At 39.4% G+C, this 19676-nt stretch overlaps 1 protein-coding gene across 1 annotated transcript in view; it reads right to left on the reverse strand.

Annotated features, from left to right (window-relative positions):
* Window positions 1–19676, reverse strand: part of cps1 (carbamoyl-phosphate synthase 1, mitochondrial) — a 108766-nt gene that overhangs the window by 22934 nt on the left and 66156 nt on the right. Inside the window, exons 27-32 of the mRNA XM_047371408.1 lie at window positions 17612–17679; window positions 14131–14206; window positions 11054–11131; window positions 9637–9744; window positions 4304–4393; window positions 3796–3966 (exon numbers count right to left, since the gene is read on the reverse strand). Coding sequence (XP_047227364.1) covers window positions 3796–3966; window positions 4304–4393; window positions 9637–9744; window positions 11054–11131; window positions 14131–14206; window positions 17612–17679 — 591 coding nt within the window. The remainder of the gene's footprint in view (window positions 1–3795; window positions 3967–4303; window positions 4394–9636; window positions 9745–11053; window positions 11132–14130; window positions 14207–17611; window positions 17680–19676) is intronic.

Genomic DNA, 19676 nt, shown 5'->3' on the forward strand with positions numbered 1-19676 from the left:
TACACCAAGAGTTCAAATGCTTTTTTTTTTTTAAATAAACCATTTGTTTTCCAGGGTGGAATGATTATAAAACATACAACAATCAATATTAAAGAATGCAAGAATTAGGGGGACAAGTTTAAATTTGTTGTAGATTTGCCATAAACTCAAACAGGCTTAAATACTGTACCAACTTATGTACACCTTGCAATTCTAACATACATGCCTTGATCTAAATCTTTTCATTGTATCCGTCTATATGTTTAGGGTTGTTGTCCTGCTGGAAGGTGAACATCCACCCCAGTCTCAAGTCTTTTACAAGTTTTCTTCCAGGAATGCCCTGTATTTAGCTCCATCCATCATCTCATCAAATCTGACTAACTTTTTTGTCCCTGCTAAAGAAAAGCATTACCACAAGATGACACTGCAACTACAATGTTTCACCATGGGGATGGTGTGGTAAGGGTGACGTTAGTGTTTCCCACATTCATACCATTTTGCATGTGGACCAAAAAGTTAAACTTTGGTCTCATCTGACCAGCGATCCCTTTTCCATGTTTCCTGTGTCCACAACAACAAAAAAATAAAAAATCAAGATGGCGCCGCAGATGGTCGCCTCGGCGTGTTGGTGCGCATTGTTTTGTTTTGTTTTTTGCTTTAAAACGGTCTTCTGTGATGGTACCCGGAGCTCTCTCACTAGAGAAGAACTCATGAACATCAGGGCTACTACACCAGAGGAGTTATTTCCCACTTTTCTGCCTACTGCTCTGGAATATTTGGACATTCTGGTCAAAGGTGCGTTCACCTTTGTTCACGCGGTGAAACGCCAGAAGAGAGGGAAACGGGCTGGGGTGCTGGTACGTCTTCGCAAGCGTGGACTACAAACACCGTTACCTGGAATATTTCTCTCTAACGTGCGCTCACTTCCCAACAAAATTGAGGAACTACAACTGCTGTTGGGGAAAAACAGGGACTTTTATTCATCGGCAGTTTTGTGCTTCACGGAGACGTGGCTGTGTGGATTAATACCGGACTCTGCGCTGCAGCTGGCAGGATTCCAGCTCTACAGAGCGGACAGAGACACGGAACTCTCCGGCAAAGCGAAAGGTGGAGGAATCTGTTTTTACCTCAACAGTGGTTGGTGCAACGACGTGACAGTGATTCAGCAGCACTGTTTTCCAGACCTGGAAGCCTTCATCATAAACTGTAAGCCTTTCTATTCCCCCCGTGAGTTTGCTTCGTTCATCCTGGTCGGTGTTTACATCCCGCCGCAAGCTAACGTGCAGGTCGCACAGCGCATGCTCGCCGACCAGATACTGAGTGTGGAGCGGACCAACCCGGACTCCTTAGTTATCGTCGTTGGCGACTTTAACAAAGGTAATCTCACCCACGAACTCCCCAAATATAGACAGTTTATAAAATGTCCGACCAAAGAGGACAACATTCTGGATCACTGTTACACCACCATCAGAGACGCTTATCACACCGTCCCACGTGCTGCACTGGGCCAATCCGACCACATCATGGTCCACCTGATTCCTGCATACAGGCAGAAACTAAAGCTCTGCAAACCTGTTGTGAGGACGACAAGGAAGTGGAGCAGTGAGGCTGTGGAGAATCTCCAGGCGTGTTTAGGCTGTACAGACTGGGATGTGTTCAGGACTACTACCAACAGTCTGGACGAGTACACAGAGGCTGTGACTTCATCAGCTTCTGTGAGGACAGCTGTGTACCATCATGCACCAGGGTGAGTTACAACAACGACAAACCCTGGTTCACAGCTAATCTCAGAAGGTTAAGACTGGATAAGGAAGAGGCCTTCAGGAGTGGGGACAAAGACATATACAGAGAGGCTAAGTACAAGTTTGGCAAGGCAGTGAAAGAGGCCAAACGACTGTACTCTGAGAAGCTCCAAAACCAGTTCTCAGCCAACGACTCTGCGTCTGTCTGGAAAGGGCTCAAGCAAATCACCAACTACAAGCCGAAAGCCCCCCACTCCATTAACGACCGACGCCTCGCCAACGACTTGAATGAGTTCTACTGCCGCTTTGAAAGACAAAGGGGCAGTCCTGCAACCATCCCCCACGACGCCCCCCAACAGCTGCAGCCACAATCCACCACCCCCACCTCCCCAACCTCAAGAGGGGCCTTGGCACCTCCAACCCCCACCCTAAAGTTCCCCCCCACCAGCCCCCTACCCACGCCGAGGATGGCTCTTTCCATCCAGTGTGCCCGACTCCACCTGCAGGTGGATCACTGACTTCCTGTCTGACAGGAAGCAGCGCGTGAGGCTGGGGAAGCACGTCTCTAACTCCCTGACCATCAGCACCGGTTCCCCCCAAGGCTGTGTTCTCTCTCCTCTGCTCTTCTCCCTGTACACCAACAGCTGCACCTCCAGTCACCAGTCTGTCAAGCTTCTGAAGTTTGCGGACGACACCACCCTGATCGGACTCATCTCTGATGGTGACGACTCCGCGTACAGATGGGAGGTGGACCATCTGTTGGACTGGTGCAGCCAGAACAACCTTGAGCTCAACGCTCTAAAGACAGTGGAGATGGTTGTGGACTTCAGGCAGAACCCAGCCCCACCTGCCCCCATCACCCTCTGTGACTCCACAATTGACACTGTGGAATCTTTCCGCTTCCTGGGAACCATCATCTCCCAGGATCTTAAGTGGGAGCCAAACATCAGCTCCCTCATCAAGAAAGCCCAGCAGAGGATGTTCTTCCTGCGGCAGCTGAAGAAATTCAACCTGCCAAAGACTATGATGGTGCACTTCTACACAGCCATCATTGAGTCCATCCTCACCTCCTCCATCACCATCTGGTACGCCGCTGCTGCAGCCAAGGATAAGGGCAGGCTGCAGCGTGTCATTCGGTCTGCTGAGAAGGTGAATGGCTGCAGTCTACTGTCGCTCCAGGAACTGTACACCTCCAGGACCCTGAAGCGGGCAGGGAAGATTCTGGCTGATCCCTCCCACCCACTGATCCCGGTCACAGACTCTTTGAGACTCTCCCCTCTGGCAGGAGGCTGCGGTCCATCCGGACCAAAACCTCACGCCACAAGAACAGTCTTTTCCCATCTGCCACCAGCCTGGATAACAAAGCCCGGAAACCACCCTGACACTCCCTTTCCCCCACACCCCCTTTTTTTTGCTGACAGGACACCTGTAACTGTAACTCTATGCGTTACATTAACGTTCAGCATGGACTCCTGCTTTACTTGCACTGCCATACTTGCACAATGATCACCTGCACTGTTGTATTGCTCTTGCATATTATACTGCTCTATATTTACTCTCACTCACTTAAAACTGTGCACATATATTTATATTATATTGTAATATGTTTATACTGTTTAATTTGTATTGTATTGCACCGACTACGCCAAAACAAATTCCTTGTATGTCCAAAAACGTACTTGGCAATAAAGCTTTTCTGATTTTGATTCTTTTGACATACAGCACACAGGACTTCATGTTGCTTTTTTAAAAGTGGCTTTTCTCATGCCACTCTCTCTTTTCAGCTTAGATGGACAGCCATGTCTTAGCAGGTTTCTAGTTGTACTCTTCTTTTTCTGGTGATGGATTGAACTGATCTTTCTGAGATGGTTAAAGCTTGTGATATTGTTCAAAAACCTTACCCTTGCTGTAAGCTTCTGGGAAACCACACATCCTTTAAAAGTTTGGATTATGTTGTGCTGCTGTATTAGCTCAAATCCCAATGAAAACACTATAATATGTGGTTTTGAGGTGACAAAATATGTAAAACTTCAAGGAATATTTGCAGGCCTTGTACTTTGGGTTCTCTCCTTACCTTGATTCCAACATAGTCAACTGGAATGATTGGTTTCTCCAGTGAAGGCAGGCAGGATTCATCTAAAGGCTCTCCCACCATCACTTTAGTTGCCACATTGATAAAGTCCACACCGATTGTTTTTGATACAAAAGGGAAAGATCGCGATGCCCGCAAATTACACTCTATCACCTACAGCAAGAACAGCACACAAACAACTTTTATTAAAAAAACGTCAAAGCTTGAAATTATTCCAGCCTTCTGCAAACTTTAGGATAGAAGTTAAATCTGGAGAGCTACAATTTATGATCTCATAACCATATTGTGACTGCAGCCCAAATAACACATACATATATGATATGTATGTGCACTGGAGCTGAAAGATCAGAAATGATCTTCAAATCTCTCCAGCTTGACAAATCATTCTGAACATGAAATGATTTCAATTTGTGAGAGAATTGCAGTTGCTGCAGCATGGTGTGAAAATGTCAATCTGTCATTTGGTTATACCATGGGACATATTACCTACCATGACATCGTTGCCTTTAACCAGAAATTGGGTGTTAAAGGGCCCTGAAATTTCAAATGCTTGAGCAATTTTCTGGGTGGCGATTTTAACCTGAAAGCAGCAAAAAGGAGAACATATATTCAGGATAAATGTAAGGTTGCCTTTCAAAGTTGGATAACATTAAACATTTAATTACAGGAATGATGATGATATTTTTAGTAAAATGTTCAATTTTGATTCAAAAGCACACAATTTCAAGTAAACTGTTTGAATCCCCAAAAAACCTAAAGTGGGTGTAATGAATCAGCCTCGTTATTATAGTTTAAAATACAAAATTAGCATTACATTCTATTATTTTTCCCTCCTTATTTTGTCCTTGCTATTCTGTGACTAAGTTATATAAGAACTTCTGCTATCATTCAGGATGTTAGAGTACCTTGAATGCCTCAAGCGGAAATGAAAAGGCACCAAAAACATGAAAGCATGTTTCTTAATGTTTCTTTTTCAGATGTTTGTTTTTTCTGTTTTATTGAACAACAACATACCCTGGGCAGAATTTGATGGTAGTTTGGTGACCTGATCTGCTTAATTAGGCTTTTGCAGATACACCACAAATATAATTATATTGCATAATTTGTAATATTGCTTGCAAAATATCTCAAATACAAAAACAAAGATGGCAATATCAGAAATAGCTCTAAAATTATGAGATGAACAAGGAAAATGACCCAAAGTGACTGCAAGCTTATAAAGAGATTAAAATAAAAAGTGGCTTTTATGCCTCAAACTGCAGGGCTTACAAAAAGTAATGGGTGGAAATGGTCATTGGCCCTTGGAGGATCACTGCCATATAGCTTAGAGTGTTTAACTCACCATTAGCTGATGTGGTCAGAGCTCATGGATTTTATCAAGATAGTTGGATGTTTTTTTTAAACTGAAACTGCAGCATAAATGGAAATGTTTCAGAAAGCCACAGCTTCATATGTTTTTCAGGCTCTTTTTGTTTGAATTTCAAATGCATCATGTTGAGCTACTTAGAATATTTTTGCAGAAAAAAAACAGAAATGAGCATGTAGTGTCTCTTTTATGATTGCGTGTGGCTGATGATTACCACTGATTAAATTCCAGTTTTAACTTTCCATAATGAGTCAGTCTCTGCTTGCTTGCACCAGGAGATCACATGAGTTTTTGCTTTAATGTAGAAAAAGATTCATATCATTTTTTTTTTTTAGTGGACTCATTGGATTCATTTTCTAGGCTGGACTGATTATACAACACACAATTAGCACGATTAAAAAAATGCGAGAATTAGGCGCACAGGTTTGCATTTGTGCAAATTTTCTATGATCCAAACAGGCAAAAATACTGTCCACATACAACACACCTACCTGCCACTTTATTAGGTAAACCTTGCAATTCTAACATAGATTCTTGATGGCTACTTTGTTAGATACACCTTTATATTACTGGGTTAAACCCCTTTTTGCCTTCAAAAGCTACATAAATTCAACATGGTGTTGAAAACATTTCTAAGATTAGTTGACATGATAGAATCACTTAATTGCTCCAGATTTATCAGCTGCACAACTATGATCCCAATCTCTTGCTCTACCAGATCCCAAAGTAAAGGCCTTTGGAGTAGAGTGAAGTCATTATCGTTATCATGTTCTAGAAGTCAAGTTAAGTCAAGCTTATTTATGTAGTGCTTTTCAGCAACAAGGCACTCAAGGCGCTGTACATACGGAAAAACATTACAATGATACAGAAAATCAAACAACAGAGGTAATTAAAAATAAATAAATAAATAAAATAAAATAAAGAGAATAGAATGAAGGATAAGAAAATGAAAGGAAAATTGGACTGAAAACGTAACTAATAATGTTTAGATGGCACAGTCAAAGGCCACTCTAAACAAATAGGTTTTTATTCTTGATTTAAAGCAACTTACGGTTTTGGCGCTTTTACAGTTTTCTGGGAGTTTATTCCAGATTAGTGGAGCATAAGAACTAAAAGCTGCTCCATGTTTGGTTCTGTGTATGCAGAGTAGATTTGAGCCAGAAGACTTGAGAGGTCTGGGTGGTTGATACACTGACAACAAGTCTGAAATGTATTTTGGTGCTAAACCATTCAGTGATTTATAGACTAACAGACGTATTTTAAAGTCTATTCTCTGAGCTACAGGGAGTCAGTGTAAGGACTTTAGAACCGGGGTGATGTGCTCCACTTTCTTAGTTCTAGTGAGGACAGCATTCTGGATCAACTGCAGCTGTCTGATCGACTTTTTAGGCAGACCTGTGAAGACACCGTTGCAGTAATCAATTCTACTAAAGATGAATGCATTAATTAGTTTTTCAAGGTCCTGCTGAGATATTAGTCCTTTAATCCTGGATATGTTCTTTAGGTGATAGAAGGTCGACCTAGTTATTACCTTTATGTGCCTCTGAAGGTTCAGGTCTGAGTCCATCACTACACCCAGGTTTCGAGCCTGACTGGTGGTTTCTAGCTGTATTAACTGAAGCTGTGTGCTAACTTTTAACCGCTCTTCTTTTGGTCCAACGATTATTACTTCAGATTTGTTTTGATTCAGCTGAAGAAAAGTTAGGCCCATCCATGCATTGATTTCTTCTAAGCATTTACCCAGCGATTGAATGGGTTCATGGTCACCTGGTGACATCGTACTATAGCTGTGTGTCATCTGCATAGTTATGATAACTTACGTTGTTGTTTATTAAAATCTGAGTTAGGGGGATCATGTAGATATTGAATAGAAGGGTCCCTAAGATGGACCCTTGGGGAACGCCACATGTGATTTTTGTGGTCTCTGATGTAAAGTTTCCTACTGACACAAAAAAGTCCCTGTCCTTCAAATAGGATTTAAACCAATTGAGTGCTGTACCAGAAAGGCCGACCCAATTTTCCAGGCGCTCTAATAAAATGGAGTGATCAACAGTGTCGAATGCTGCACCAAGGTTATGGGGTAAGAACGCTGTCAAAAACAGTGTATGTAAAGACGGAAATGTGTGCATATTAGTCAATAGTTGTGCATAAGTAAAATCCAAAAGAGGTATTGTATATTTTCTCTATAAGAATACAAAATGAAATGTGAGAGCTTCAAGAAATTACAAACACAAAGTTCCAGTTTACAGTTGTGGTTTATTCTTTATGAATACAATATGCTATAATAGTTTGGGAATACGATTTCTTTTCTATGAGAATACAAATTTACATCAGCAACTTGGCATCACGTGATCTCAGGCTGGTTAGTGGGGCACAGAGTTAGTCGATTCGCGTTGCGCATGCGCTGTCACACTCCTAACGGCCAGTAAACGTAGTGCTGGAATGGGAGATAATTCAGTCTAAAAGGAATATTAGGAACAGAGGGGAGATGGGGGGGGAATAAAGAGTATTATAAATAAAGCATTCTTATTTTCATGAAATACAAAACTAAAACATAGAATATAGTGGGTGGAGTTATACAATAATGTACAGTAGGTGGTGGTATGCACCTCTGAATTTGTTGCGAACCGCTAGCAGAAGAAGAAGAAGAAGCAGCAGCAGCAGCAGCAGTACTAGGGCCAAGATGATGGACCAAGAGCATATATTAACGACATTAAGACATGTACAAACTTTTTAACATTACCTGGCTTTGTACCGTAGTTTCTTGGCGCTAGTGCTGCTGCTTCTTCTTCTTCTGCTAGCGGTTCGCAACAAATTCAGAGGTGCATACCGCCACCTACTGTACATCACTGTATAACTCCATGCACTATATACTATGTTTTAGTTTTGTATTTCATAAAAATAAGAACAATGCTTTATTTATAATACTCTTGATTCCCTCCCTATCTCCCCTCTGTTCCTAATATTCCTTTTAGACTGAATTATCTCCCATTCCAGCACTACGTTTACTGGCAGTGAGGAGTGTGACAGCGCATGCACAATGTGAATCTCTGTGCTCCACTAACCAGCCTGAGATCACGTGACACCAAGTCGCTGATGTAAATTCGTATTCTCATAGAAAAGAAATCGTATTCACAAACTGTTATAGCATATTGTATTCATAAAGAATAAACCACAACTGTAAATTTGAACTTTGTGTTTGTAATTTCTTGAAGCTGTAACATTTTATTTTGTATTCTTACAGAGAAAATATACAATACCTCTTTTGGATTTTACTTATGCACAACTATTGACTAATATGCACACATTTCCGTCTTTACATACACTTTGTTTTTGACAGCGTTCTTACCCCATACTAAGGTCCAATAATACCAGCACTGTGGTTCTTCCATAGTCTGCATTTATACGGATGTCATTGAACACCTTGACAAGAGCAGTCTCTGTACTGTGGTGAACATGGAAGCCTGACTGGAAGATATCAAAGCGTTTGGTCATTGTTAGGAAGTTGTTTAACTGCTGAAACACAGCTTTTTTAATAATCTTGCTGATGAAGGGGAGGTTTGATATAGGCCTGTAGTTCTGTAGTAGCAGCTCGTCCAAGTTGCTCTTTTTCAATGGAGGTTTGATAATTGCTGTTTTCAGGCCCTGGGGGAAAACACCTGACAAAAGGGACGTGTTTATTATTTGTGTTAAATAAGATGTTATTACAGGCAAAGCTTTCTTAAGGAAAGCTGTGGGTAGAAGATCGAGACAGCAGGAAGAAGAGCTTAGTTGCTGTACGATTTCTTCTAAGTTTTTGTAGTTTATTTGGTGAAATTGGGAAACCACTTTGGGATAATTAGAGCTCTGTGACAGGGTGCATTACCCTGCTGGACATTTAAACTATGCTCAGTTGGTACTAATGGGTTCAAAGTGATGATTTTGTGATTTAAAGTTGTTTATGCCAAAATCTGATTTTAACATCTAAATGTCACTGCTAAGATCCAAACTGATTGGGACAGGAAATCATTTTCTAAATCAGTTGTTTTCATTGGAATCATCAGGTGTTTAGAGAGGGTTTTCCACATACTTTGGTTGTAACAAGTGGATTTTCCAGTTTTTTTGTCTTAAGCCACTCAGCCCAATCTCCTCTGGTCTTGACATTAACAAGGCCTTTTTGTCTTAATATGTTCTCTTTTTCAGACCGTTTTCTGTAAATCTACAATATGGTGGTGTGTTAAAATATTTTATTAAGAGGTGCTACATGTTTTGGAATGGTCTTTTGAATGGGCACTGAAATTAAGTTTTCCAAATTTGCCATGATTGTACAACATTTGAATCATCATGGAGGTCCTGGAGACCATGGGACAGTGTTATTCTAGTTTGAAGGGAACTTAAGTAAGCACTTGTCAAGGGTGCAGAAACTATGCAATACAATAAGAGATTGATGACAAACGGTTACATGGCAATGTACTTACCTTTTCTAGAGCTCCTTGGCTGATGGTTTGGGTTGGTAGCATTAAGGTAGCATCTCCTGAATGTACGCCAGCATCTTCTACATGCTCTGTTATGGCATGAACAAGAACCTGGACACAAAGATACAAGTTGAAAATGACAACAACAACAAAAATCCATTATCTTATGAAAGACGTGGCTTTACAAAGCCAAAGAGTGGCCTTTACATTGCTATTCATATTTTCACATCTTTGGTCTTGTGATTACAAGAGTGCTTTACACTTTGAGCTCTTCTCCAAAGTTAATGTGTTAATACGTAAATATGTGATGAACAACACACACAATAACATTTGTAGAACAAATTCAACATAAAATTTAATAAGGTCACTGCATAATTTAGGAAAAATATTCTGCACTTGCTGTTCAGCACCATAACAAGCTAAAGGTGTGTTCCACTGCAATTATTGTATAGAAAATATTCTAGATTTGCTCAGTTTTCTGAATGTATCCTTGTTTTTGTTACCTTGGTAGTATTTTACAATACAATTCACATCTTTACCTTACTGTTCACCCTGATAAATGAACAATGCAAGTGAAAATTTTAGAGTCAAAAGAATAACCCAGTATGTTTCACCCAAAGGAGAAAAGATAAGAATCACCCACCAACTTCATGCAAGAATGTGGCTGTAAATGAGCTGCCGTGTCATTAGCTCATTTGAACTGCTGCTAACCACAGCATTCATTAGCACTCTTCAGATACAGCCTGTAATTAATACGTATTATCTCCAACTTTTTCACTCTCCTGCGCACATACACACAAGTGATGAAGGCTGTTTGGTATTCTCTGAGTGGACAGCTTGTTAATGTGATACTGAAGATAAAGGAGGAGCTGTATTCAGAGAAGACAGAGGGAGAAAATCTACCATAGAACTGGATTGCCCACGTACAACTGACACCCTTGAAATGACTCTTGCAAGCTAAACAATAGAAAAACAGACAGGATGTTTAGGAGAAATCACTAGCTGTAGCATACCTTGTAGAAGGAGCTTAGGAGTACTTAAAAGTTATACCACCGTTACTCAACCACTTTATTTGTCTACTGCAGACTATACAGAATATCAGCCTGCATCCAAACAAAGAATAATGACAGAATGAATAATGTTGAGCTACAGAGATGAATAACAATGACACTTTTCTAAAAGAAAACATGCTCAAACGTGGAAAAAATACAAACAGAAGTCTGACAAATAATCCCTTTCTAAGCTGCAACTCTGAGCAACACTATGTTACATCATATGGAAGATGTTAATTGGCAGGGAATCTTAACAAGAGTAAACTGAATTTCCATCTATTCACATGTTTAATAGTAACAAATATAAGACTAAGAATACATGTAATAAGAATAATAATTCATTTAAAAAAAATAATAATAATAAATACTTTTCCACTGGTAGCCACAGCATCCACTTCTACCTCCCTGGCACCTTGTATGAACTTTGTGATGACAACTGGGTGCTCCTGTAGGAAATACAAGAAGATTGTTTTTTTACAAAACAAAATAAATACATAAATAAATCACTTGTGGACAGTAATCAGATCTCAGAACAAAGTTAAGATGTTTGATACAAAGGTGTTCCTTCAACTGTGACAATTTGCACAAATCTTAACAAAACTGCTTAAATAGTTAATAATGTACAGTAAAGAAGGCCATTGATGTCAAAGTCTCACATATTTTTTTGTCATAAATATTTGAATATTCCAGATTTACTGTCATCCACGATACAGGTTCTCATAATTTAAGAAGGAACCTTAAGTTTCAGAAATATAAAAAAAAACAAAAAGATCACTTCTTCTCACCTCATCTGTTTGGTTTGGCAAACTAGTTGGCACATTTTACTTTTGCAAAGCACATGAAACAATACATTTCTGACCATTTCTTACATCATAACTTATCTACTTTCTTATTAGAATTGTTTACCTTGCAGATGACAAATGCCCAACTAACTAACAAAAAGGATTGTAATATCATTTCTTTTTTTTCATGAAGGGCTGTTGCAAATGAAACGGTTTAGAGCAATTCTAGTATGGCTACCGATTTGTTGCTGGCAATAAAGATTAACTTAAGAATAACTAGTAGGCGGTTACTGAAAGAATCAAGTAAGAGAGCTAAATAAAACCAAAGAAATCAGGAGGTTCTCGCACTGCAAGTTCCTTCCTACAAGTGGTGGCTCAACATTTCACTTTCTAGCATTGTTTTCTGTGTAGTTACTTGAAACGTTTCTTTTGGAATGCTCACATTATGCATTAAAACTACAAAATTATTTACAGTATAATAGGCAACACATACTGCACAAATTCAGGTAAAATAGCCAAGTCTGTTAAGTTTTCTCAACACCTTTGTTTACACAGGAAATATTTTTCTGTGTTAAAAAACTAACAGCTGGCAGAGGTGTAATAAGATTTTGTGCCAGAAAATATTGCAATATTTAAAGACAAAAACCTTTCTTGCGCAGTTTGACATGCACAGCTCAACAGACGTCGCAGCTCTGACGTCACCCAGGATTATAAAACTCGCGGAACATAAACTTTCGTTGCCATTTCCAGCGTGTCTCACTGGACAACGCAACAGAGGCGTTGTCCAGAAACAAAAGCTCGCGCCTGAGTTCCCGTCTCAGAGTTTTCTGACTCTTTGTTCATTTGGGGCAATCAGCCAGGAGGACTTTCCAAGTTAACCCAAATTACCCATTTTGTCCATAAAACTGCTGGTTTGATCTTCATAGACACTCAATGTGTATATATTTTCTTTTATTATTATTGTTAGGTAGTCATATGTATCCCCTTTGTGTAGAATAGTTCTTGTTAGTTAGGTGAAGGTTTTTGGACCAGAATGGTAGTATATCAGGGCTATATGGCTTCAATAAATGTTCACATATATATTTAAGAGAAGCGTTTGTGTTTATTTCGTACAAGGCTGATTACAACAACAGAGGACATCTCTGATTTCTATTCGTAAGTATTGATTTTTGGTTAAGACATTATTTTCCTGAATTATGATTTTTTATTAGGATTTTTGATCAATATTAATTGATCAATAATCATAATCCTTACAAATGTTTTGCGAAACACTAACCAGTTGTTATTTTGTCGGGTGAAGTAAGTGTAAGCTATTACTTATGATCCCAAGAGATGAATCTGAGTGTTTTAAACTTGACACCTGGTTGTAGCAATATTTGAAACTCTTATTTTGAAGAAATGTAGCAGGAACCTCTTGAGTTGTCACTCTGTTTTGTTGCCAGAGACTGTTTTATAAAGACTTTTTGCTGGATTGGTCAACAACACTTGGTTATATAAGCATTTAAGGCCATTTTAGGGCCTCCTCACTTTTTAATTGGAAATGTTGCCACATTTGGACTTCCTGGTAGAAAAAACTACAAAAACATTAACAGAGTGACAGGAGAGACACAAATAATTTTTAAGCACTATCTAGTACCCGCTAATGATGCAGGATAAAGGTGCCATCTGCTTTGGAGCTTCCAATTCATGCTAAAGGGCTATCTCACAGTTGTTTAATAAGAGAACCGCATAATTGTTCACTGAATAGAAATTCTTTAAAATGCTGTTTCAAATTTCTGAAATCCTAGTTATCTTTGTAAAAGCACTAATGGATCATTTTCAGTGCTTCTTTTGGTATTAATAGTGCGTCTGAGTCGTCGCAGAAGTCACAAAACAGTGGAATTTGCTTCTAGAACTACAATAACAATTTATTTCTCTCTCCACTTTGTGTGGAGCTGGGAATGATGTTCTAATAGAAAGTCAAGAAAAGTGGGATTTACTACTCCAGGGAGTGTTCTGGTTGGTTTTGGAAAGGGGACCTGGAAATTTCAACCCCAGAATATAGAGAGAATGCACAATAAGACCATCTTAAATTAAATAAGCACAAAAACCACAATATATGTGATTGTCAAAACAAATTTAACATGATGTATGGGACATTTCATTTTGTTAGTATTAAATTGCTTATATGTTAATTGCAACTGAATCACAGGCCACAGACATTTATTGTAAATGTTAGCTTGGTATATTAGAAAAGGTATGGAGCTCTCTTTACTTTAAACCTGTTTGAACTATTTAAAACAATGTTAAAAGGCTTGTCTTGGAGTTCTGAATGGGTAGGTCTCTTTTTCAAGCCCCAGATAGAGGCCCATGGAATTGCCAGTCACCCCTAAGCAACCTTGGTGTGGGGGTGGCACCCAGCTCTAACCAGCAGCTTTGACAGCTGGCAGCATGAGTTTTGATTGAAAGCAGAGGGAAACCACAACATAGACATTCTCTCAAAGTCTTTCTATGTATGAAATGGTTCGAGGAAAATCGTATACCCAACAACATCCTAGTTTAATATAGGTCAAGGAAGTAAAATATATGGAAATTGTAGGCAAAACATTAGGAGAGAGACCTATGGCAGCAGGTCTGTCTCACATGAGGAGACATGTACACTTAGATTTAACACCTTCTCTCACCTGGGAAACCTGTGTAGCCTCCTCCAAGAAGCGTGTCATTTCTTCCTCCCCATAGACAACATTCATTGCAGAGCCGCTGGTGAGACATAAGCAACAGAAGGAGGGAAAAATGAGAGTAAAAGGGGAGAAAACACGAGGGCATGGAAGATGAAGAGAAGCGAACCAACAGGAGAACATACAAGCTTCAAATGATTGTTCAAAACACTCATTATCTCTATTGCATCACTATTACCATAGGGAACAAGGTCTGGAAACAGTCAAAATGAGAAGCGAAAGAGAGTAATGGCGAAGAACAGCTATTTAGGTCGAAAAGCACTTCAGGCTCTTGAAAATGAGTTCAGAACTTCATCATTAAAAAAACAACAGATTTAGGTTAGTTGTGTTGCGCATGTTGTTTTTGATTTTAGCTGGGATATCATCCTGTTTGATATGGAGTGTTTGGGAGAAACAGGATGAAGTAAGGCCACAGGCTTCAGTCAGAGCTTTATTCCCCAGCTTAATATGGCTCAAAGGAAGACATATGTCCAACCCCTAAAGAATACTGACCCTCCATTTGAATTCAGAAGTCAGAAGATTTAGAATGCATTCAGATTACAGCAAATCTTTGACATGGATGACATCTAGTTTTGACATCAGTATTCTCTGGATTTAGAGTGATCAGCCAAACTCTAACAATGATTTCAGTTTATTGCATAATACAAGCTACCTGCTCTAAAGTAAGTGGATGAGTAAAACTCATGCACTAGGAGATCTGCTTTTGACCAGTTACAGGTTACTTGGAAACGCACCATATGTTTGTACTACCAAGTTTCTGTAACATCAAAACTCTCCCATGTGGATGTTGTTACAGAGGGAAGAAGAATCGAAGCTAGCTTTTTCAGTGTCAGTGTCAAGTTTATAAAATGGAGTCAGAGGAAGGATAGGAACAGTTATTTACAAGAACATTTTATTTTCTGAGACATGTCTATTATATTCAGGCTGTTACTTAAAGAGATAGCAAGACTTTCATTAGATATGAAAAAGAAAGCCATGAAGCTTGTCCGCTTGCTGTGTATTAAAGTAAAATTAAGAAGCCAAAGTCTTTTTGCAATCCTTTGATCTTTCTGATTTAACCTGAAGCTATGGCACCACTTTGTTTCTGCAACAGCAAGGGTGTGCCTTCTCTTGGTGTTACAAAGCGAGACTGCAATTTTCAGGTGGTAAAGCTAGCTGTGCTAATCGCTAATGCTGGATGTTAAAGCCAGCTCAAAATATCGGCTCAGTGATCAGTTTGTCATCTAAAAATAATCGTTAAAACCTTGTTTTAGAGGGGCTGCTCTCTAAGGCCCCAGTTTACACAGCAACGATCCACTGAAAACAAATTTCTGTTTCTGTTAACTCATCTACATGAGAACGTTTTAATTACAATCACACGGCAACAGTAGATGTGAATTTGCTATAATTCTCCCACCAACCACTTGTAGACGGTATGTACTTTGAAATTTAACATGCAAAACTGGGAAGAACATTAGCACTTTGTTGGAGAACTGTGGTTAGATTAAGAGTCAGCAGCAAGAGTACTCTGGAATCTGTGACTGTTATTGTTATGTTTGTCTTCTGTTGATTTTGAACTGGTCGACAGCTGTTATGTTGTGTGCATGGACGTTCATTTCTAATGATTTCAGTCATACTGCCCATGAATCAGATTTAATTTTTCACTTCTATAAGACAGTAGAGACCAGAACATTTTCAAATCCCTAAACTCTGGAACCTGTTTTTAAATTGTGCCATTTTCAGAGGAAACGTGCACCCTGTCATGTAAAAGACCAAAACGCTTCTAAACTTTTCCATTTTCACCAGAAAACATTGTCATTTAAACAGGGCCTAAATTATGTAGCTTTGATTCTAAATATAAATAATTAATCACTCCTCACACAGAAAGGCTAGAAAAAAATATTTGAATGCTGTTCTTATAGTTCTTAAAGAGAAAACTCTGACACCAAGCCAAACTTGGTATCAGAAATTGATCACAAAACTAATTGGTGCATCTGTACTTTTTACCATTGACTATAAGGACTGCATATGAAGCTGTCCAACAGTGGTCCCAAAGAAATAGGTTATTAAGTTATTAAGTAAGAATTAGTAGTAAGAAGAGTACAGAGATGTGCTTGTTTAAAAATGTCAGATTTTACTTTCATACCAGATGGATTTGTAATAGTTCTGGGATTGTTGTTTTAGGTAATTTAAATGAACACTTAAAGTAACATTAAAGTCTTGTTGATAACTGTGCATATTAGTATAGCATTACATTTTAATTACATTAAAACATGATCATACACAGGAGTATATAAAAAAAACTGGCAAGCTTTATTTACTGCAAATAATGATCATCTTCCATTGTTTTTGGCTTTTGTACTTTGTTCAAATTATTAAAACAGTTACTCCACACAAATATTAATTTTGTTTTTACTTGACTCCATTTGTCTTGTCAGTAAGATGTGTCTAAAAGCAAGTCTTCTGTTCTACTGTGTCAAGCACTACTTGCATATATCATCTATACATATCAAATGGTTTCACAACAAAAGAAAAAGACCAAACCAAAAAAAGTTAGACTTGTAAATAAAATGCAGGTATTTTATGAAGGCTCTAAAATGAGCTCTGAGCTCTGACTGCAAACATGATTATGACAAAATAGAACCTGTTTTGTATAAATGTCAGAGGAGTTGTGCAAATCAGATCAGAGAGAGTTCATACATTTCTAGTACCTAAGAAAGAAGGGCACAAGCTTCCTTTTAAATAACATTTGGCCATAGTCAGTTATTCTAGAGATATGATTATAATTTTTAATGTCAAATTTAACTATTGGCAAACACCTCTTCAATCACTTTGACATTTAAGAGTCTTAAATGTTACCCTCTGCTAAAACACTTGTTATTACTTAGTTTCCTTTTGTTGCTTAGACAGATCCATTTAAAAAAAATATCACATCTTTCAGAACCCTTAAAAGAACAAAACCACCATAGACTCAATTATGCAAAGGCTTGAGTGATACCCAAAGCTCTGTTTAAGGGTGTCTTCCTGACATCTACTGGGCAGACATTTTACTGCATTGTTAAAGGTTCTAAGACTGTTCAAGTCATTAATCATTATGAATAAAAATGTACTTTAATGATTTAGTAATCATTTAGATAATTAGTAAAAGATGTATGGGTTTATACATAGCTGGCCACAGTTTGTATTTAATAATAAAAGCAGCATAAATGTTATCTGTTTAAATAGTTTTTACCTTTCAAACATTTTACACAAAGACGATTAATTACAGTAAGTTGCAAACTGACTAATGCAATAAAGTTGCATCAAGGAATTGGAACAAACATTTTAGGGTATAAGACTGCTTATAGATTTAAAAAGATATCTACTAATTCCTCATTGTTTTAGTAATTACAATACCTACAGAAATTTACATAACTATGTATGACAGGTATTTGGCATTTAAACTCACCTAAGAACATATGAAGGCCGAAGCAAACAAGGATAGCCCACCTGGTTGGCAAATGCAAAGGCATCTTCCTGTAAAAAACAAACATGTAGCAGATATATGAAGGTATTAACTAAAAGCCAGTATACAGGCACATTTCAACCTGGAAGGATTCACAATAAGAAATACAAAGATGGCGATTAGAGAAGTTTATTGGTAAAAGTTAATATCTTTGGCGCTCGGACCCCGGAGGAAGACATGAATGGTGAGAATGACATGAGCTTGAATGAGCTTGAATGAACGCCGTTCCTCTAAACTTTCATCTCGAACAAGGAGAAGACTGATCAGAGATGCAACCAAGAGGTCCATGATCACTCTGGATGAACTGCAGAGATCTACAGCTGAGGTGGGAGAGTCTGTCCATAGGACAACAATCAGTCGTACACTGCACAAATCTGGCCTTTATGGAAGAGTGGCAAGAAGAAAGTCATTTCTCAAAGATATCCATAAAAAGTCTCATTTAAAGTTTGCCACAAGCCACCTGGGAAACACACCACACATGTGGAAGAAGGTGCTCTGGTCAGATGAAACCAAAATCGCACTGTTTGGCCACAATGCAAAACGATATGTTTGGCGTAAAAGCAACACAGCTCATCACCCTGAACACACCATCCCCACTGTCAAACATGGTGGTGGCAGCATCATGGTTTGGGCCTGCTTTTCGTCAGCAGGGACAGGGAAGATGGTCAAAATTGATGGGAAGATGGAAGGGGCCAAATACAGGACCATTCTGGAAGAAAACCTATTGGAGTCTGCAAGACACCTGAGACTGGGACAGAGATTTATCTTCCAACAAGACAATGATCCAAAACATAAAGCCAAATCTACAATGGAATGGTTCACAAATAAACTTATCCAGGTGTTGGAATGGCCAAGTCAAAGTCCAGACCTGAATCCAATCGAGCATCTGTGGAAAGAGCTGAAGACTGCTGTTCACGAACGCTCTCCATCCAACCTCACTGAGCTCGAGCTGTTTTGCAAGAAAGAATGGGCAAGAATTTCAGTCTCTGGATGTGCAAAACTGATAGAGACATACCCCAAGCGACTTGCAGCTGTAATTGCCCCAAGTCGGGGCTCCATGAAGGGCTTGACCTGAGAAACGTGGAACGTGGGGTGAGTCCTCATGGAGTTGGGCAATCTCAGTCGTACAGCGACAGGGTTGATGATCTTGGAGATTGGGAAAGGTCCAACAAATCGGGGTGCCAATTTCCGGGATTCTACCCTTAATGGGAGGTCCTTGGCAGAGAGCCAAACTTTCTGCCCCACCTGGTACTTAGGCGCAGGGATCCGTCTCCAGTTGGCCGTTCTTGACTGAACCAGTGACATTCTGATCATCGATCTCCTGGCCTTTCTCCATATTCTTTGGCACCTTAGGGCAGCTGCTTGGGCGGACGGAACATTAGCTTCTCTCTCCTGAACTGAAAACATGGGTGGCTGGAAACCAAACACAACATGAAAAGGGGACAAACCAGTGGCACTTGATTCCATAGAGTTCATGGCATATTCAACCCAGGGCAAATTTTGTGACCACTTGGTCGGGTCAGACTCACATAATATACAAAGTTTGGTTTCAGCTTCTTGGTTGGCTCTCTCAGTTTGGCCATCAGACTGAGGATGAAACCCTGAGGAAAGACTAACAGAAATTCCCAACAACGAACAAAACTCCTTCCAGAAACGTGACACAAATTAGGGTCCTCTATCGGAAACAATGTCATTTGGAATTCCATGGAGCCTGAAAACTTCTTGGGTCAATATCTCACCCATCTCCTTAGCAGATGGAAGCTTCTCCAAGGGCACCAGATGAACCATTTTAGAAAATCTGTCAATTATGGTTAGTAGTACAGAGTGACCATTAGAAACCGGTACACCTGTCACAAAATCCATTGCAATATGTGACCAAGGGCGAGGGGGAATTGGCAAAGGGTGCAACAACCCCGCAGGGGGGCGACGAGAAGGCTTGGCTCGACAACATTGAGTGCATTCAGCAACAAAGTTTTTGACATCCTTGACCAGCGATGGCCACCAAAAC

Source organism: Girardinichthys multiradiatus, chromosome 7 (genome assembly GCF_021462225.1).
Source record: "Girardinichthys multiradiatus isolate DD_20200921_A chromosome 7, DD_fGirMul_XY1, whole genome shotgun sequence".
NCBI classification, from domain to species: Eukaryota; Metazoa; Chordata; class Actinopteri; order Cyprinodontiformes; family Goodeidae; genus Girardinichthys; species Girardinichthys multiradiatus.